Source organism: Nycticebus coucang, chromosome 2, assembly GCF_027406575.1.
Source record: "Nycticebus coucang isolate mNycCou1 chromosome 2, mNycCou1.pri, whole genome shotgun sequence".
NCBI lineage: Eukaryota > Metazoa > Chordata > Mammalia > Primates > Lorisidae > Nycticebus > Nycticebus coucang.
Window position 1 is genome coordinate 89,744,585 of NC_069781.1, and position 20,153 is coordinate 89,764,737.

Here is a 20,153-nt window from a genome sequence, read left to right on the forward strand (position 1 = left end):
TAAATTTTTCAAGTTTGTAATCCACCAGTTTCCCAGAAAAAGGTTTGTGGTAACTTTAGTTATATACCAAATATATTAAGATCACCAGTTAACAGTAAATAATCTCCTATTTAGAAGCTACCTAAAAATTTAAAAAATTGTTGCTTGACTTAGTATCATTGACCTATACATGTAAAAAATGGTTAAGCTGTAAAACTTAATATAATATATAAGCCATATTAGAAATTCTGTGATTTTGGTAGCTGGTGGTATATAACAGGATACCATGGAATGAGAATAAAAACCAAAACGTTTTCATATTTAGCATGACTAAAGAAAATGGAAATGTGACTGATGTTTACAAGCTCACTGAGCTATTTTGAGAATAATTTTATTTCTTGGGCTTTTTTTTTGTGTGTGTGTGTGTTTGTCTCAGTTATTTGGAGACATAGAGGTAAGCCAAATCAGCGTCTGGCTAGTAGTTAGATTTCAGTGAGTTTGGGGAATTAAATAATTTATGTAAATTGTGCCACATTTATATTGCAATTACGTTTATAGAAAGATAGGAACTTTTATTAGAATTTTTTCATCTCCTAATAATGTACATGTAAATTCTGTGGGTTTAAGTTAAACATATATTTGCATTCATTTCTGAAAGTGAAGGAGAAGGTATACAAACACAAATAATACACAGGAACATCTTTTGAGGGTAATTAAGTTGAAAAACAAAAACGAAATAACATGAGGTGAACTGAGGCCCTATGTATTTTAAGAGGCCTTTGTCCAGAGAAATTGCATGGAACCATGTGATGATTATCAATAAGTTACACTATATGAAGTATTTTTCCTGTATTACTACATGCATTTTGTTTTAAATGCCATCCTAATACTGCTAAAGTAGATCTTGTGTAGTAAAATAGGTTGTAAGGATAAATATAACCATTAATACAACTGGGCGCGGTGGCTCACGCCTGTAATCCTAGCACTCTGAGAGGCCAAGAGGGGTGGATTGCTTGAGCTCTGGAATTCAAGACAGCCTAAGCAATAGGGAGACCCATCTCTACTAAAAATAGAAAAACTGAGGCAAGAGGATCACTTGAGCCCAAGAGTTTGAGGTTGCTGTGAGCTATGATGCTATGGTACTCTACCCAGGGCAGCAGAGTGAGACTCTGTCTTAAAAAAAACCCTCCAAAAAGAATCATTTTAATAAACTCATGTTAGAGACAAATATTTAAATGTAAATTTTAATATGATTTGTTCTACATAAAAGGTTAATATGTAAGTCTAGCTATATTTTCTATAAAAAATATTTTCTATAAAAATACTTGACTCTTTAATATTGAAATAAGTCTCTATATTTCATTCTTTTATCCACTAGGTTTTATTTGTTTTTCTTATGTTTTCTATAAAACTAAATAGCACTGCAGGTCAACAGACTTATAACCTTCAGTCTTTAAGAGTTTTTACATGGTAAAATTAAGCCTAAATTGAATTCTGGTCTAATTCAGATGGTTCTGTTTGGCAGGAGTTGTGACTGTATCTGTGTTTATCTGTCTTTGAGATTCAAAAATGCTGAAGATGTCCCAAGATTCAGTAAACTGAATATTTCTGCATTATAAACAATGAAATGTATTGTGTTTAATATTTCATAATTTGAGATTATTATCTTTTATTTACTTTTGTGTGCTCTGCATGTCTCATATATTCAACCTGTATTTTAATTAAAATGATAACTTGTTGCTCTAGAGAACTTATATATATGTGTGTTTGAGTGTGTGTGTGTATATATATTTATATATATATATTTTTTGACATAGAGTCTCACTTGGTCACCCTCTGTAGAATGCCGTGGCATCATACCTCACAGCAACCTCTAACTCCCTGGTTCAAGTGATTCTCTTGCCTCAGCCTCCCCAGTAGCTGGAATTATAGGCACCGCCCCAATGCCTGGCTATTTTTTTTTTTTAAGAAGACAAGATCTTACTCTTGCTCAGGCTGGTCTCAGACTCCTGAGCTCAGACAGTCCATCCATCTTGGCCTCCCAGAGTGCTAGGATTACAGGTGTGAGTCACCAAAGCCAGGCTGAGAATTTCTATTTCTAAAATATAAATTTATATCTTTTTAATGGCTTTGTATTATTATGAAGTCCTTTAAGAGCACGCACACATGATAATTAGTCTATGGACTTCAAGTGCATCTGTATTCTTTCTTTTTAACACTTTCTCAAACAGGATTGGCTACAAAGAAACCTGTAAGTAATGGAAGGAAACACTCCCTTGGGAATGAACACTACACTCCGACACCTCTACCACCTGGTGTGTCTGGTTTCTTGCCATGGCGCACTGCAGAACGTGCAAAAAGGAAGAGGTATTTTCATCTTAGTCATTCAGAATTCTTCTATTTTGGAGCTTCTATCATGTGGAAGTTCTCTGGTTATTTCTATAGGGGGAAAGAAGACTCACATGGCTTCTGCCTCATGAGTCCTTTAAGGAAGAAAAGTGAAAAATAATTATAATTAGGGGTTTTAGGTTACTTATTAAATGTCACAGCAAGTTGTAAACCTGTGAAAATCCAGAGGAAACTAAAATGATCTCTAATTCTGCAGATGAGGAAAGGTTTCATTTAAAGCATGTGTAATTAAACTAAGCTCTAGAGTACAGAAGTAGGAATTTGGGTATGTAGGAATGTGGAAAAGGGCATTTTAAGTATGGGAAATACTTTAGTGCAAAATGGATAAGGCATATGAACTAGATTTAATGTAACAGTGAACTGGACTAACTCTAATTTCAGAGAATCGTATGTAATGAATCAAACTAGATTTAACTAGCTTTAGCCAATTTTACCCAGGGAGTGATTGTTCATAGTTATTTTTGTCTTTAAAAAATGTTACTATTTTAGGCTTATTAAATGAATTAGGTTACAGTAGATTATTCTCAAATGAACGACTTGGTAGTATTAAAGAATTTGGGGGTTAACAATTGTTTAAGAAAATAAAGAGAATTGATTTTAAATAGGACTAGCAAATAGGTATTCTGTAAAATATCTGTCCATCTAGTCACGTTAAATGGATATGTGTAATCTTCATTAGGCAACTGACCACTAAACTTTTCACAGATTGTAATATGAACTATTCTTGTATAAACTATAATGCCAAGGCCTTAGTCTTTACACTTTACTTTTATAACTTTGTGGTTTCATATCATCTTCTTGAGACACTTATTAATTTCAAGTTTACCTTAGTTACGAGGAGTTGTAAATTAGAGAACCATTAATATAAACTATAATGCCAAGGCCTTAGTCTTTACACTTTACTTTTATAACTTTGTGGTTTCATATCATCTTCTTGAGACACTTATTAATTTCAAGTTTACCTTAGTTACGAGGAGTTGTAAATTAGAGAACCATTAATATCACCAGTTAAAGAAATTAGATTGGTAATTGTAACCATCCTGAACATAGGAACCAGATGTGTCTCTTGGCAGGTCAGAGAATTATCACAAAGCACTCTGCTAAATTCTGTTCTGTTTCCTCTATAGCAGCAGAGGCTTCCATATCCTTATTTTGATGTTATTTATTTCTATACACAGTTCTACATGGATAGTATACTAGTAAGTGTTATTAACTGATGTTAGCTAGTGTTGTATTTACATCAAAATATAACAATTTGTTGCTGTCTCTCTAGGGGCTTTCCATTAATTAAAACTCGTGATATAGATAATCAGGTATGTAATTATATTTGTATGTAGGCGGGTAGAGGGGGAAGGGTGGGATGATCATTCTCAGTGCTTTTTATTTTTTATATTTTTTATTTTTTTGAGACAGAGTCTGACTCTCGCTTTGGGTAGGATGCCGTAGTAGCATAGGTCACGGCAACCTCAAACTGCTGGGTTTGCGCAATTGTCTTGCCTCAGCTTCCCAAGTAGCTGGGACTATAGGTGTCTGCCACAACACTGGCTAATTTTTCTGTTTTGTTTTGTTTTGCCTTTTTCTCTCTCTCTCTTTTTAGTAGAGATGGGGTCTTTCTCTTGCTCAGCCTGTTCTCAGAAGTCATGTCAAGTGATCCACCTGTCTTGGCTACCAAGAGTGCTAGGATTACAGGCGTGAGCCACTCCATCTGACCCTCAGTGCTTTTTAAATTGAACAGAGCCTTACAGGAAACATTTTCCTTCCTGAAATAAATCCATTTAAAATTTTCCAGGTGCTCTCCCATTACTGTGGTACAATTGTGGGGTGATATTACACAGTGGGGGCCTATGGTTTCATATGTAGACAAGGATGCCATTTCTTCCACGAATCAGCTGTAGCCCAGTAAAACAAATTTGACCACTATTTCTGAACTGACACAAGGAGCTATCATAGTCAAGAATGACCTTAACTTTTTAAGAAATTTTTTTGAGGGATATATATATATTATTTTATGAATATACGAGGTCAGACAATTATGTTCACAAACTTAGCCTAGAAAATGTGCTACATACTTCATTGCTGAATATCACTGTGGTCACCAGAGGGCTGAGGGGAGTACTTCAAAGGTGGTCATAGTGATATTTAGGAGATAATGTAGCACTTTTTCTAGGATGAGTTCATGAACTTAGTTGTCAGCCCTTGTACAATGACAGCTCTGATGGCCATTCCAGAAAGAGTTCCAAAATTCTTTGAAAGGTAGACTAGGCCCTGGCATCAGTGCATAGCTTCCCAAGGATAGACTTCGAATATGAGCATAGTGATATTCAGCAATGAGGTATATAGCACTTTTTCTAGGATGAGTTCGTGAACTTAATTGTCTGACCTCGTATATTCCTTGTATGTGTGTGTATGAATGTATAATTTCAAGATCCTAAAGCCAAAACCAAGCAACCAATGCCAAAGCCTCTGCTTTTTCAGAGCTTTTCTTCCTGTCATACTGCCTTGCAGTGTTGGAACAAATTAATTCTGTCATGGTATCAGGATTTCCTTCCCAGTTATCCTGGGAGACTGATTTCTCTGTAAAGATAGCACTACTGAGGTCAAGAGAGGTCCGCCCTCTGTGACTGTGTTGCCCCTTGCATGCCACTTGCTGCTTGTGATAGAAATAATATCCTGGTGGCTTGTCTTCTATACAGTTACATAAACCCAGCATTCTTTTTGATCTGTAGACTTTTTATGGTATTGTGACCAAGTCAATTATTTTCTTTTTGTGATCCAATAAATATTTATGAATTCTGAAATTTTATTTTCACATAAGGTTCACAGGTCAATTATTAAATGTTTGGAAACATCATGTTGAACAACATTCCAGTGGCAGTGAAACTTGACCAAAGAATTATGTTGTTATTTCACTAGTTGTGGCTTAAGGATGAGGAAAAGTTGAGATTTATCTTGTGTAAGTTTTAGTTGTGTGTGTGTGTGTATGTACACAATTTATTAAAAACAATTCTAGTTTTATCATTCATAGTTTAGCTACATTGACTTTCTAATTATTATTTTAATTCTTATTTTTCTTGTTGAAGGCATGAGAAATTATACTTCCTTCCAGAGTCTTTGTGTCTGATGGTAGAGAATACATTTTGCATCTGTACTGTAAAGCTGATCTGAGAAAAAAATGTTTACCCTGGCTCCTCACTTGGTTTATGTGAAAGAAATTTAATTAAATAATATAATATTTCTTTCTTTTGAAAGAAATTTAATTAAATAATATTTGAGTAATCCCAAATATTAATCATAACCATGTATGACAGAATTCTGTATTTCGACATAGCAAGAATAGTGTCTTTTTACTTTGTTTTTGATTGCTTTAGGCTAAGGAATAGTGAAAGACATTTGTAGATAATGATACTTCAGAAAGATCACTTTTGATTAATTTATAAATAGTTGGCATTTGGTTTATATTATTACTTATGCAATCTTGTCCTCTTTAAGCAACCAGGTTTTCCTGTGACTGTGACAGTGGAGAGTCCTTCATCCTCAGAAATTGAAGAGGTCGATGATTCTTCAGAAAGTGTTCATGAAGTGCCTGAGAAAACCAGTTTAGAACAAGAAGCGTTACAGGTACAGAGCTGTCACTTTAAAGATACAGAGAGGATTACTTCAAACTGTATTTAGTATTTGGTGGAAGCTTGATTATGAATTGACACTGGACAGCTTGCGTGAGGATTCTGTTTTCCCTCCTTTGATCTTATATACCCTTGAATGGCTCCTTATCTTAGAACAAGGTGAAAGGGGGACATCTGAACCCTAAGAAATACAATCAAAACATGTCATCAATGGCCGGTGTGGTGGCTGACGCCTAAATCCTAGCACTCTGGGAGGCAGAGGTGGGTGGATTGCCTGACCTCACAGGTTCGAGACCAGCCTGAGCCAGAGCGAGACCTCATCTCTAAAAGCAGCTGGGCATTATGGTGGGCGTTTATGGTCCTAGCTACTTGGGAGGCTGAGGCAAGAGAATCTGTTGAGCCCAAGAGTTTGGGATTGTTGTGAGCTATGACACCACAGAACTCTACCAAGACTGACAAAGTGAGACTGTCTAAAAAAAGAAATGTCATCAGTAGTATATTATTATATTTTTAGAATCATAAAATACTAGATTTAAGAAAGCTTTAAGTATTGTAAGACATATTCAAAGAAATTGAGTTCTAAATGAATATAGTCATCTAATTCAGGGCTCTTTTTATGGACCAGGAAATGAATGGTTATAGCTGAGCTTTCTTTTTAAAAAATTATTTTTATATATACATATTCTTTATAAATATATTTGATTTTATTTTCATTTTTATTTTAGAGACCAGATCTCACTAGGTTGCCCAGGCTGACTCAAACAATCCTCCGATCTCAGCCTTGTGAGTAGCTGTGACTATAGGTGCTCAGCATCTTGCCCAGTTTAAATTCGCTTTTATAAGAGGAACATGTAACTTTTTTAAAATTTATTTGTTTGCTTTTCAAGACAGATTCTCACTCTGTGCCGTGGATAGAGTGCAATGACATCATAGCTCACAGTAACCTCAAACTCTTGGGCTCAAGGGGTTCTCTTGCCTCAGCCTGCCAAATAGCTGGGACTACAAGCATCTGCCACAATGTCTGGCTAGTTTTTCTATTTTTAATAGAGACTGGGTCTTGCTTTTGCTCAGACTGGTCTCGAATTCCTGAGCTCAGGTGGTCCATTCGTCTCGGCCTCCCAGAGTGCTATGGTTACAGATGGGAGCCACCACACCCCGCCTATAACTTTGTTTTTAATCGAAGTAAAGTTGAAAAACGTTTGATACTGCTATTTTCTTTTCACAAAAGAAAAAATTTCAAGGAGCTTTATTACATTGTTTTATGAACCTGACATCTAAAGTCATTCCATACTTATGTGTTTGTATGGACAGAAAAGAAAAATCTATTTTTAAACAAATTTTTACACCTCAAAAATACTGTATTTTATTTTAATTCAACTTTAATGCATAGATGATGTAATTATAGTAAGGGAAACAGTATTTGGGGAGGCTTTGTCTTTTTTGTATACACTACAAAGTCCACATTTAATTTTTCTTTTCTTTTTTTCTTTTTTTGTTGCAGTTTGGCCAGGGCCAGGTTCAAACCCGCCACCCGCCACTTGCCACCTTTGTTACATGGGGCCGGCGCCCCACTCACTGAGCCACAGGCACCGCTCTACATTTAATTTTTCTTTTAGCATAAAACTTTGAAGTATGGTAATAGTTACCTCCTTTCTCTTTAGGGGGGAGAGTTAGGGTTATAAAGAACAGAAATTTATTTCTCATAGTTCTGGAGGTCAAAGAGTCCTAGATCAAACAAGTTTCCAGCAAATTGCTAGTTTAGTAAGGGCCTAGTTTCTGTTTCACAGATGGCACCTTCTCACTATGTCGTCAAATAGTAGAAAGGTAGTTATTTATTTTTATGTGACTCTGGGAATCGCTGTTTGACTATTTTTTTTAAATGCTTTCTAATTTTTACTTAATTTATTTTGAGACAGAATCTTACTTTGTCACCCTTAGTAGAGTGCTATGGCATCTTAGCTCACGGTAACCTTGAACTCTTGGGCTCAAGTGATTCTCTTACCTCAGCCTCCTGAGTAGCTGGGACTACAGGTGACCACCACAATGCCCAGCTATTTTCAGTCTTATTTAGCTGAGGCTGGTCTTGAACGCCTGAGCTCAGCCTCCCAGAGTACTAGGATTATAGGGGTGAGCCGCTGCACCTGGCCTAACTTTATTTATCTTTAAAATGTTTGTATGGCTCAGCACCTATAGCTCAAGCAGCTAGGACACCAGCAATATACACCAGAGTTGGTGGGTTTGAATCCATCGTGGGCCCACCAAACAACAATGACAACTGCAACCAAAAAATAACCAGGTGTTGTGTGAGTGCCTATAGTTCCAGCTACTTGGGAGGCTAAGGCAAGAGAATTGCTTAAGCCCAGGAGTTGGAGGTTGCTGTTTGAGTTGTAATGACACGGCACTCAGGGCAACAGCTCGAGACTCAAAAATAAAGAAATAAAATATTTGTAATATTTATGATAATTGTGTATTATAATGGATGGAACAGAATTTTTATGTTTGTAATTTGAAATATATGATTAATTTTATATATCTTTTCACACTATTTGATTTTCAGAAAAGAAAGCTAGATTTAGGTAGATTTTCATTTTTTTTTTAAATTAAAATTACTGATATTTATACAGAGAAACTTTAACATAAGTACTTACAAAATTATAAAATGTTAGGAAGGAATCTATAGATCATGTAGAGTTACCCCTTTCATCTTATAAATGAGCACTGGCAATTTATACCACCTAAGTACCTTATTACTAAGTTGCAGAGAAAAGACAAAATGCTAGATAATTCAAGTGGCATTCATTGTCCTTTTACAGGTGTTGTATTCATTTATTTCCCAAGTGTACTAGGCGGTTATATTTTTAAAAGTGGTGATAATCATTGGGGAAGACCAAGGAGTTTAGAAACTGTAACTAGAAAATTTCTGTTTCAACATGCACTGAGAACACTCAACTCTTCTCCATTTTGAGAACTCCATAAAACGATGGTATTGAAATTTTCTAAGTATATAAACCATAACCATCGAGAAAACAGATGTCAACACATTTTTTAAATACAGAAGACAAATGGACATAAATGAAACTGGACTTATAGAACAGAAAAACCATCACTTAGAATATGGACAAGGCAGCCTTCAGCTCAAACTGGATCTAATTCTCATTTAGAAACATCTCCATATTCAGATGTGCCTGTAGGAGAGAGGGTGGGGATTAGAAGTGTGACTAGAGAGAGTTTATTGACAATTTTTATATGGAAGAATTGGCTCCCAGCCCCACCTTCACCCTCCTGGAATGAGATAATTTGACTTTGAAAAGCAGAAAACTATTTGGGGAACCAGGGTAGCTCCTGTGGGGATGTCCTGCCCACTTCATGCATAAGAGAAGCCAGTCATCATAGAGCTTCTGCTATCTTATTAAGTGGAAAATAACCAAGGCTCACCCAGTAGTTGAAGAACTCACAACATGACTAGAAAAAAAAAGATATAGGTCTTGGTAGGACGGAAAGTAATTAAGAGAACGAAAATACTTTAAGGAAATATCCTACTTAGCATCCTTAGAGAGTTTTAAAAAGGTACAGTGTCTGTAAAATAATAATTGGATGTTGTTTATAAAGGAAAAACGATCTCTTAGAAATTAAAGTATAATTGTTAAAATAAATTGAGTAGAGATTAATGAAATTTCTCAGTAGATAGAAGAAAAAGAAATGGAAAACATGACAGAAATGATATGGGAGAGAGACTGCATCTAAGAGGTCTATTATGTTACTAGAAGTATCAGAGAGGACAGGGAAAAAAATGGATGGAAAGAAATTACCAAAAAAAAAACAGATAAGAAAATTTCCCTTAGCTGTAAGTAGACATCAGCCCACAAATTGCAAAGGGCTACCCATGTATTGAGGAAGATGAAATAGACATTCTTCATAGTGAAATTTCACAGTAGGATGGGCGGAGGGAGGGTAATTGGTGGGACCTCACTTACGGTGCATCTTACAAGGGTACATGTGAAACTTACTAAATGTAGAAAATAAATGTCTGAACACAATAACTAAGAAAATGCCAGGAAGGCTATGTTAACCAGTGTGATGAAAATTTGTCAAATGGTATATAAAACCAGTGTATGGTGAAAAATAAATAAAATAAAATAAGAAATTTCACAGTAGTGAGAAAAGAGATAAATTCCAGAAAGAAAAATGCTGGCCACCTAAAAAAAGAGTAAAAATGAGACTTTATCATACTTCTTGTCAGCTACAGTGAAATCTGGAAAGTATTTCATGTCTAGTCAGTTAGTTGTACGTAGGGGCTGAATAGTATATTTAAGTATACTTCCCTCAATTTGTACAAAAACAAATTTGGGAGTTTACTACCTGTGCTACAACTTGTTATTTGAGAACATAATCCAACAAAATGAGAAAATAAACCAAGAAGGAAGATAATAGGGCTTTAGGGGACTAGTGGATTCAGTGCAGAGAGCATCTAGTCTGGATTTGTGAGGCTTGCACTGATTGTGTGATTGAGAATTTTATTTTAATTTCAAATTAATATGAAGGTACAAATGTTTAGGTTACATGGTTTTCAATTCTAAGGTAATGTTCAAGTTTGAGAGCTTTGAAAAACCTTGAAGCATATTACTGGCATAATATGCTTAATAACATATGTAGTAGGTACTATTAGAAGGGAGGGGAGAAGAGAAGTAAAAAAGAGGGAAGAGGAGGGATCAAACTTCAGAGAGGGGAGAAAGCTCTTTGGCACAAACATAAAGCAATTTAAACTATGGCAGATTTTTGTGCTACCACAGGTGTACAAAGGGAAGAATCTACTTGAACTTACCCCCTTTACAGTGGCACGGCAGTAGATGATACCTAATTCATTGAACAAAGCAGATCACTTTAGTAGTGTAAGGAAGTGCTAGCTATGCTAACGTCACAACGGGGGTGTAACTTGGAACACTCAGGGCAACTGGACGTTTGTGTTCACCATACTCAAGGACTATGGCCCTGAAACTGTAAAAGGTGGTGTAATCTGTGTGTACACAGAGACACAGTGTAACTCAGCAGTAGACTTTAATAAAAATGAAAATACTATCTTGGTTTGTAGCTATTATCAATTTGCACAAAATAGCAATAACTAACTTATTATATTGGACTTACGTGCTAAGCACTGTCCTAAGTGTTTTGTGGATATTAATTCACTTAATCATCAGAGTGACCTTATGTGGTAGGTGTTAATACCATTCCCACATTTCAGAAAAAGAAGTTAAAACAGGGAAGGAACTTGTCTGCACTGTACCTAATTTAGGATTGGATCAGGGATTTGAGCTCAGCCTTTCTGCTGTTTTCATAAAACCAATAATATTTCTCAAAAACAGCTTAACTCTGCACATTAAATAGAATACTTATAAATATTAACTTTGACATTGTAAAAGCTAAGTTTGGAAGGTGGGCAAGGAGCTGAAAGAGGATCAAAGCTGGTATATGGGAATAGGTTCCAGGATCCTCGTGTATACTAAATCCACATGTACTCAAGTCCCATGTTTGGCCTGTGGAATCTCACTTATATGAAAAGTCTGTCCTCCATAGATGTGGGTTTTGCATCCTGTGAATACTGTATTTTTGAGCTGTGTTTCATAAAAGAAATTCACATATAAGTGGGCCCTTGTTCAAGGCTCAACTATACAGGATAAAATTTGGTATATAGGGAATCAATATATATATATAGGAATATATAGAACTATGTTACAGAAAAAAATCAACTTGCCAGTGTATAGAAGGGAGGAGGGGGAACAGATGTCAGGAAGGAAAATTACACTAAAATATCATCTTTAGTTGTATTAGTGGGATATTGAGATTTTACTAACTGTTTGATTCTTTATTTTCTTTTTTCCTTTAAGGAGTAATCTTTCTTTTTTTTTTTTTTTTTGGCCAGGGCTGGGTTTGAACCTGCCACATCTGGCATATGGGACCGGCGCCCTACTCCTTGAGCCACAGGCGCCACCCGGAGTAATCTTTCTTAAAGGAGTAATGGGGGAGAGGATGCTTTTTTATAGAAAGAACATGCTCTAACTCCCTCCCCTTGAGTTGGACACACTATTACATGTAATTCCACTTTGATGTGCTGTTTAGAGCCAGTCAAGAATGGAATATATTTTAGTCTCCTTTTGTTGGTTGTGATGAGAGTTTTTGTTTGTGTGTTTGTTTAGGATTTCTCTGATATCAGTTCTGAATATTAAAATTATCATGCAAATAGTAAGTAAAGGAATTTTGCAATTTCTTTTTTCCCATAAAAAGTTGGTTGGCTTTGGGGCGGTGCCTGTGGCTCAGTGAGTAGGGCACCAGCCCCATATGCCGAGGGTGGCGGGTTCAAACCTAGCCCCGGCCAAACTGCAACAAAAAAATAGCTGGGCATTGTGGCAGGCGCCTGTAGTCCCAGCTGCTTGGGAGGCTGAGGCAAGAGAATCGCGTAAGCCCAAGAGTTAGAGGTTGCTGTGAGCCGTGTGACGCCACGGCACTCTACCGAGGGCGGTACAGTGAGACTCTGTCTCTACAAAAAAACAAAAAGAAAAAAAAAAAGTTGGTTGGCTTTAACTGATAATGAAACATTGAAGAATTTTAAGATACTAGAGCATTTACTAGTTTTTCAAACGGTATAAAATATATGCCCGCTGAGGAACTTTTTGAAAACAGTGAGATACATAGTAAGGAAAGTAAAAACCAGCTCTGAATGTACATACACCTGGATGTTTTGTAATCTACCCTTTTGTCTCAAAAAGTTATCAAAATATTTTGTCATATCATTGAATACTTTTCCACACCAGAGAATCTTACTTAGCTTATTGACCATCTCCCAAGGAGAATATATAGAAAATTTTTGAATGTACAATTCCTAAAACCATTATCACTGTTTTTTAGAGGCTTCATAGAGCATTCCTTCACATGGATATGCTATTTTTATTTAAAGCAATCACAATTTGGAAGCTTTTAGCTCACTTTTGTAGGGTTTAGTTTTAAATGGCCATTTGGCATTATGTTTGTAAATAAATCATTGCCCACATCTTTGATGATTTCCTTAGGTCAAATTCCCAGACATAAAATGTTTACTAAATATTACTCCAGAAAGTGGCACCAATTTTCTCTCTTAATGTCTGTATATTGTGGAGTTCCTCCCCGCAACACATGTATATAAACACCAGAGTTAAACTAAACTTGATATTGAAATTCTTTCAGGGAGTGTTAAAAAGCCTATAAAATATATGAATGTATCTTGCTGTTTTAGTAGAGTAGTGTTCTGTTTACTGCTGCATAAGAAACTACCCCAAAATAGTAGCTTAAAACAATAATAATGGTTTATTTTGGTTATGAACCTGGGAGTTGAGTAGTGTATTAATCTTCTATTACTACAAACTTCTATTAAAACAATACTCATTTTTTTAGCTTACAGTTCTGTAGGTCAGAAATCTGGACAGTACCTAATGGGCTTCTCTGCTCAGAATCTCATAAAGCTAAAGTCAAGTAGGGGCGGCACCATATACCAAGGGTGGCAGGTTCAAACCCAGCCCCGGCCAAACTGCAACAACAACAACCACCACAAAGCTAAAGTCAAGTGCCAGCCAAGCTGCATATCATCTGGAGGCTCTGGGAAAAATCTACTTCCAAGTTATTTAGGTTGTTGGCATAATTCATTTCCAGTAGTTGTAGGACTGAGGTCTCCCATATCCTCCCTGGCTCTCAGCTTCTAAGCGCCTCCCTTCTTGCATTGCATTCCTGGCTACAGCATTGTACTTTACTTCTTAAAAGCCAGGAATGGAGAATCTCCCTTGGGTCTAATTTCTTTTTACTTGAAATCTTTTTCAGGAAGAGAAAGTCCCTTTTTATTAGTTGCTTGGTTAGGCCATGTCTCCCCAGGATAATGTCTCTATCTTGAGGTCATTTGATTTGGAGACTTTAGTTATATCTGCAAAGTCCTTTCCCTTCCCAAATACCTGCTTTAGTGTTTGGATGATTAATAAGAGGGAAGTACCCCAGCACCAGGGGACCTTGCAGGCCATTTTAGGCTTCTGCTTACCAAAAGGTGTGTCCCCTACATTCAAGAACCTTAGAGTCTTAGTTCTTAAAAGTCATATGAGAGTTTGCCCTTGTCCATTCTATTTTATTGACCTTGCTAAATAGGAAGATTACCACCTCTCTGAACAGGAATGGCACCTGCATTCAAAATCTGGTTCTTCTACATAACTGATGATATGGTCTTGGTGTGCTACTCTATGTGTCTCCGCCTGAGTTTTCTTATCTGTAAAATAACATGGAGTATTTTCCTTGTAGGGTTTTGATGATTAAATTAATTAATACCTAAAAAATGCCTTGGAACAATACATGCCATATAACAAAGTGCTTTAAAAGTATTTGCTTTAGGGCGGCACCTGTGGCTCAAGGAGTAGGGTGCCGGTCCCATATGCCGGAGGTGGCAGGTTCAAACCTAGCCCCGGCCAAAAACCAAAAAAAAAGTATTTGCTTTAAAAAATCATGGCATTTTAAGTTGCAAATATCTACTTCAGGTCTCCTACTGGGGCTTCCTATTATAAGGGGCCCACAAATAAGAATAGAATTTTTCATGGCCTTAATTTTTAATTTCAGATTCAATAATGATTTATATGCACCTCTTAAGGTTAGCTGTCAACAGTTCTATTTTGGAAAGAGTGGGATTTAAATAAATCTATCACGTGCTAATTTGGTATGTTTTTGATAATGAATTTCACTAACATGGTTTAATAGTATATAAGCAGTAGACTATAATGCTGATTATCTGAATTCACTTCTGATTCTCACCCTAAATACTTAGAGCTATAGCTGAAGAACTTTGGGGATCATATTCTGAATTAGTTATAATATTTACTTTATTACTTCATACTAGGAAAAACTGGATGAGTGCCTAAAGCAGCTAAAGGAGGAAAGAGTGACAAGGCTTAAGGCTGATAAACGAGTTAGTGAGGTCAGTACAAGTTTTGTTATATGTTGAGAGTTTTGGTTTTTGCTTTGATTTTAAGTCATGTGCATGGATACTCTTTATAAACTTTAAAGTGAGAAAAGGTAGCATATTGCAAATTGGTTGTACATGTTAACCTTTGTATTTACTTACACTTACTGACTATATGATTGATCTTCATTCCAGAAACCATGTTTTTAAAAATATAAAATTGTAGTTTGTTGGTTTTTTTTTTTTTTTTTTTTTTTGAGACAGAGTCTCACTTTGTTGCCCTGAGTAGAGTGCTATGGCATCACAGCTCACAGCAACCTCCAACTCCTGGGCTTAGGCGATTCTCTTGCCTCAGCCTCCCAAGTAGCTGGGACTACAGGAGCCCACAGAATACCCGTTTTGTTGTTGTTGTTGTTGTTGCAGTTTGACCAGGGCCAGGTTCGAACCCGCTACCCTCAGTACATGGGGCCGGTGCCCTACTCACTGAGCCACAGGTTTTTTTGTTCTTTTATTTGACTAGAGCTATTTTCTGTTTATGATGCTTCAATTTAAGAATGCCTTCATTGAACTAAATGAAAGATAAAAATCTATACCACAAGGATTGAATTAGGCTAATGTGCATAAACGTAGGACATGAGCTAGAAAGTTCTTTATAAATATCATTACAGAGTAAGTTTAAGGAAGAATTTTTTGAAAGTGTATGTATTAGGAAGAGATTTACTCATTTGATACATGTTGAGCATCTGATTTTATAAGGCAACAGGAACATCATGAACAAAATGACCTTTCCGAGAAATGCTAGAGTTAGGCATTTATGTGAATTAGATAAATAGTTGATAAAGGGAGGAGTGTGGAGGGTAGCAAATATTTTTAAGAGATCAAATGGGAAATACTGGTAATTGTACAGTTAATAAATTGGGTATGACTTAGGGCTTTTAAACCTACACTTTACGTATTGTGCTGGCTAAAATTAATCCTTAACACTTAGAACTGTAATATTAATAGGCTTTGCTCAAATCAGACTCTTTGACTTTCTAATTTAAGAAAAATCTTAAGTAGCTAATTTTTTAATACAGAATGATTCAGCGTGAACTTAACAGTTATAAATGTGATCTTTTTAGAAGATCATTAATGAAATAATGTTTGTATATTACCTAAGTGTTATACAGGAAATTTTGTCCAGTATTCCTAGGTTTTGATTATTATGTGATATGGTTGTGTGCTCACTTTGGCAGCACGTATACTGAACTTAATGCGATATGGTTGTTATGTGATATGGTCTATTAATGTTTTTGAATGTTGTAGTTTGGTTATATAAAAACTTTTCTTTTGATGATAAGGAGCAAAAGTCATGTTACATATTTTTAATCATCTTTTATAGCTGGAACATGAAAATGCCCAGTTAAGAAATATAAATTTCTCTTTGTCTGAAGCCCTTCATGCACACTCATTGACAAACATGATCCTGGATGATGAAGGTGTTTTGGGCAGTATTGAGAATTCCTTTCAGAAGTTCCATGCTTTCTTGGATCTCCTTAAAGATGCTGGGTTAGTTCGTTTCTCTCTATGGCATTCTTTCTTCTGTGACTCTAATGGGCATTTGCTGAGGAACTTGAGCAATCTTTATAGCTTCCTCAGGTTGTACTTAATGTGTAATTGTAAGTAATCCCTTGATTTTTTTCAATGAGGGATTAATTTTAAAGGGAATGCAAATGGCAAACCTGCCTTGATAGAGACCCCATTATAAAAGAGTAACCTGTGGCAGGTGTGGTAACTAGTACCTATAGTCCCAACTTCTTGATAGGTCAAGGTAGAAGGACTGCTTGAGGAGTTTGAGGTCAGTCTGGGCAACATAGGGAAACCTCACTCTTAAAAAAAACTGTAGATAGAGTAATTGGTAGGTATAATTCTCGGTAAAGACTGAATTGAATGTGGTTTTAATTGAAAATATTCAGGAATATATAGGAATTTTCTGTTTTATTCATTTTGCTTATTCAGTAGGTTGCAATTAAAGTTATTTTTCTAGACCTTAAAATTGGTATTAACCTGCATAGTAGATATAGATAATGGTTCTCAAGTGGGAATGGTTTTTGCTAAAAGAAGATACCAACGGAGAGTTTAGATAATTGACAGAGTGATGTTTTATAGGTGAATGGGTTGGTGTGGTAAGAAAGGAACAAACGTATCCTTGAAAACTGTAGGAGAGGTGGGGAAGGAGGGGAGAGGCACTAGGTGTAGTGGTAGAAGTTGAAGCTTCTAGTGAGACCGTGTTTAAATGGAGAGGTAATATGTAAGAAAATAAAGTCAAGGGGAATATAATCCATTGTTGGAAGAAGAGGGAGTTCTTAGAGGATTGGATGATTTGATGTGGCCCCAGAACATGAATATGGGGAAATCAGAGAAATTGAGAGAGATGGAAGTGTGGTCTGGAGTAGAATATTGCCTTTTTAACATTGTAGAAGTATTTTATGATTCTGAGTGTGGGGAAACCTCAGCTGTTCTTATGTGATTATAGTAACCCTTGCCTTTTCCTCCTTTACTTCTCTTGAACAGGCTGGGGCAGCTTGCCACAATGGCTGGTATAGATCAGTCAGATTTTCATTTACTAGGTCCTCCTCAGATGAACTCTACTGTTAGTAGTCTACCTAGAGAAGAAAAGAAGGCACTTGAAGAAGAAACACCAGAAGCAAAGCAGAATACCATAGGACAAATGCAAAATATCCAAGTAAGTGAATAGCTTAGAACTTAATGATTCTAAGAGTGATTAGCAAAAAGGGAATTATTAAGTCAGAGAAAATAATAATTGTCTGTTCACATGGTTGGGGGCCAAGCCTCTTTGGGGTCCTTTCCAAGTCTGAACTCAGTTTGTGCCCATTTCATGATACTGTATTATTACAAATAAGGAAACTGGCAGTTCTTTTGAAAGATTATAATTTAAAGCAGACTATCCTCAGTGAAAAAATGAATGATTAGAGAAAATACTCCCAATTTTAAATTTTATAAATGTCTGTTCTATTCATATTTCATCTAGGTTTCTATTTGTATGCAGTCAGCTTACAATGAAGGAACATTAATGAAGGTACAAGTACTGATACAGATAATTTTTTAAAATAAGTAGTCCAGACATAATTAACAGGCAGTGTACATTACAGGCAATCACCTAGTTGTGAGAATGGGAGGGGAGACCCTGTCTGTTGCAGGAGGCCCCTGCTGCTTTTCCCCTGGCCTTACTGGGAACCCCCACCTCCCATCTTTTTTTTTTTTTTTTTTTTTTTTGAGACAGAGTCTCACTATGTCACCCTCAGTAGAGTGCCATGGAACCACAGATCACATCAACCTCAAACGCTTGGGTTTAAGCGATTCTCTTGCCTCAGCCTCCCAAGTAGCTGGGACCACAGGCACCCGCCACAATGCCTGGCTATTTTTTTGGTTGTAGTTGTCATTGTTGTTTGGCAGGCCCGGGCTGGATTCAGACCTGCCAGCACCAGGATATGTGGTTGGCGCCCTAGCCGGTGAGCCACAGGCTCTGAGCCCTCATCTCTCATCTTAACCAGTCTTGGACTGGTCTCAGCAACTGACAACTTGAGAACTCAGGCTAGTTACAAATTGGATACTGCTTACATATTCATGCAGGATAGAAAAGAATTTTCTTAGGAAATAGGGTTTTCTTTTTCTTTTTTTTTAATGAACAAGAGAGAAATAGGTAATAATTATGTAAAACACAAAAATCTAAAAATGTGGTGGCCCTAACCCTGGATATTGCTAAGTCAAATTGGGAATCATTTGGCAAGATATTAAGGAGAAAAAAGATCCTAAAATATTCTAAGATCACAGAGTAACATTGAAGTTTGTAAATCTACATTTTAATGATTGGCTTTGTTCACTGAATTTTTGTTTTTCCCTCTAGTTTCAGAAAATTACAAGTGATGCTAGAATACCTTTGGCTCTCGACTCCTTCCCTGTGCCAGTTTCTACTCAGGAGGCCTTAGTAACTTCCATAGACAACTTCCCGGCCACCGAGCAGCAGCGGGAGTCTTTGGAAGGATTCATTGCTAGAACACATTCTCCTTTAGCAGATGTGGTTTCTGGAACAGGAAGTCAAAGAAAAGAAGAGGAGGTCTCCGTAAATAGCAAATCATCTTCAGAAAAAAGAACCAAAATCGGTGAACATACTAAAAAACACTCTGCTAAGAAACAACCTGGAAAGGACCTGCATTCCCACTCTGACTCTCCTGTAAACCGGAAAAGCAATGGAATCAGAGAAACTTGTTCTTTGGTTAATGAACCAAATAAAAGTGAGTCTTTGAAAAAATACCTTTCTGTCAAGAAAGAAAGTAGAATAGTGACTGTTTCATCCAAGACAAGTAGTAGTAAATCCAGTCCACTAGAACATTCTGAAAGTGATACTCATGGATCTGATTTGGAATTTCAAGAAAACATGCATTATCACGCCTGACATAGGTCTAAATCTTTTGAAATTATGTTTCTGCCTTTAAATTTTAATAAATTTTCTTATGTTTTTATTATGACATTTGGTGTCTTAAAATATAGGATTAGAAGCCATTAAGGAAGATTTATCTATACTTTTTATTATAATGAAACTTTTGGTGTATTTTTCCTTTGACACTGCATAATTCATTTAACAAGTTTTTGTGGAGGGGCTAATTGAACAATACTACTTGTGGGTGCTATGGCTTTCAGCAGTGAACAAAACAAAGCTTTTACCCTCATGGAACAAATATCCTCTGGAGGGAGAAAAAAGAAAAGAACAAAGCAGGTTAAGGTGAATAGAAAGGGATGAAGGAATAGTTTTACCATTTGATTAAATGTGGGAATAAATATATATATGATGGACAGAAGCCACTGACATCCTTATTCATAACCAGAGCAGCAAACATGTACCTAGATGCATAACCATGTACATGGATTACAATAACCCTTTGAGATAGGTAACTATGATTATACCTATTTTATAGATGAGGAGTGTGAGGGGAAATACATGACTTGCTCAAAGTCACACAGCTATAAATAATTGGTAGGGCAGGGATTTGAACCAGAACTCACACTCTTAATCAGTAATCTGTTTCACTGTTCAGAAAGGAACTGGTGGCTCAGCGCTTTGTAGCTCAAGCGGCTAAGGCGCCAGCCACATACACCAGAGCTGGTGGGTTCAAATCTGGCCC

At 36.4% G+C, this 20,153-nt stretch overlaps 1 protein-coding gene across 3 annotated transcripts in view; it reads left to right on the forward strand.

Annotated features, from left to right (window-relative positions):
• The window catches only part of CEP78 (centrosomal protein 78), a 36,030-nt gene extending 16,537 nt beyond the window's left edge, over nt 1-19,493 (forward strand). The window contains exons 9-16 of one of the 3 annotated variants that reach the window (XM_053575743.1): nt 2,211-2,346; nt 3,662-3,701; nt 5,878-6,006; nt 14,908-14,985; nt 16,352-16,518; nt 17,524-17,695; nt 18,002-18,049; nt 18,878-19,493. In XM_053575743.1, the coding sequence (XP_053431718.1) occupies nt 2,211-2,346; nt 3,662-3,701; nt 5,878-6,006; nt 14,908-14,985; nt 16,352-16,518; nt 17,524-17,695; nt 18,002-18,049; nt 18,878-19,426 (1,319 nt within the window). In that variant the 3' untranslated portion in view covers nt 19,427-19,493. The remainder of the gene's footprint in view (nt 1-2,210; nt 2,347-3,661; nt 3,702-5,877; nt 6,007-14,907; nt 14,986-16,351; nt 16,519-17,523; nt 17,696-18,001; nt 18,050-18,877) is intronic. The other 2 variants (XM_053575750.1, XM_053575759.1) reach the window with 2 other exon arrangements.
• The last annotated feature ends 660 nt before the right edge of the window (nt 19,494-20,153 follow it).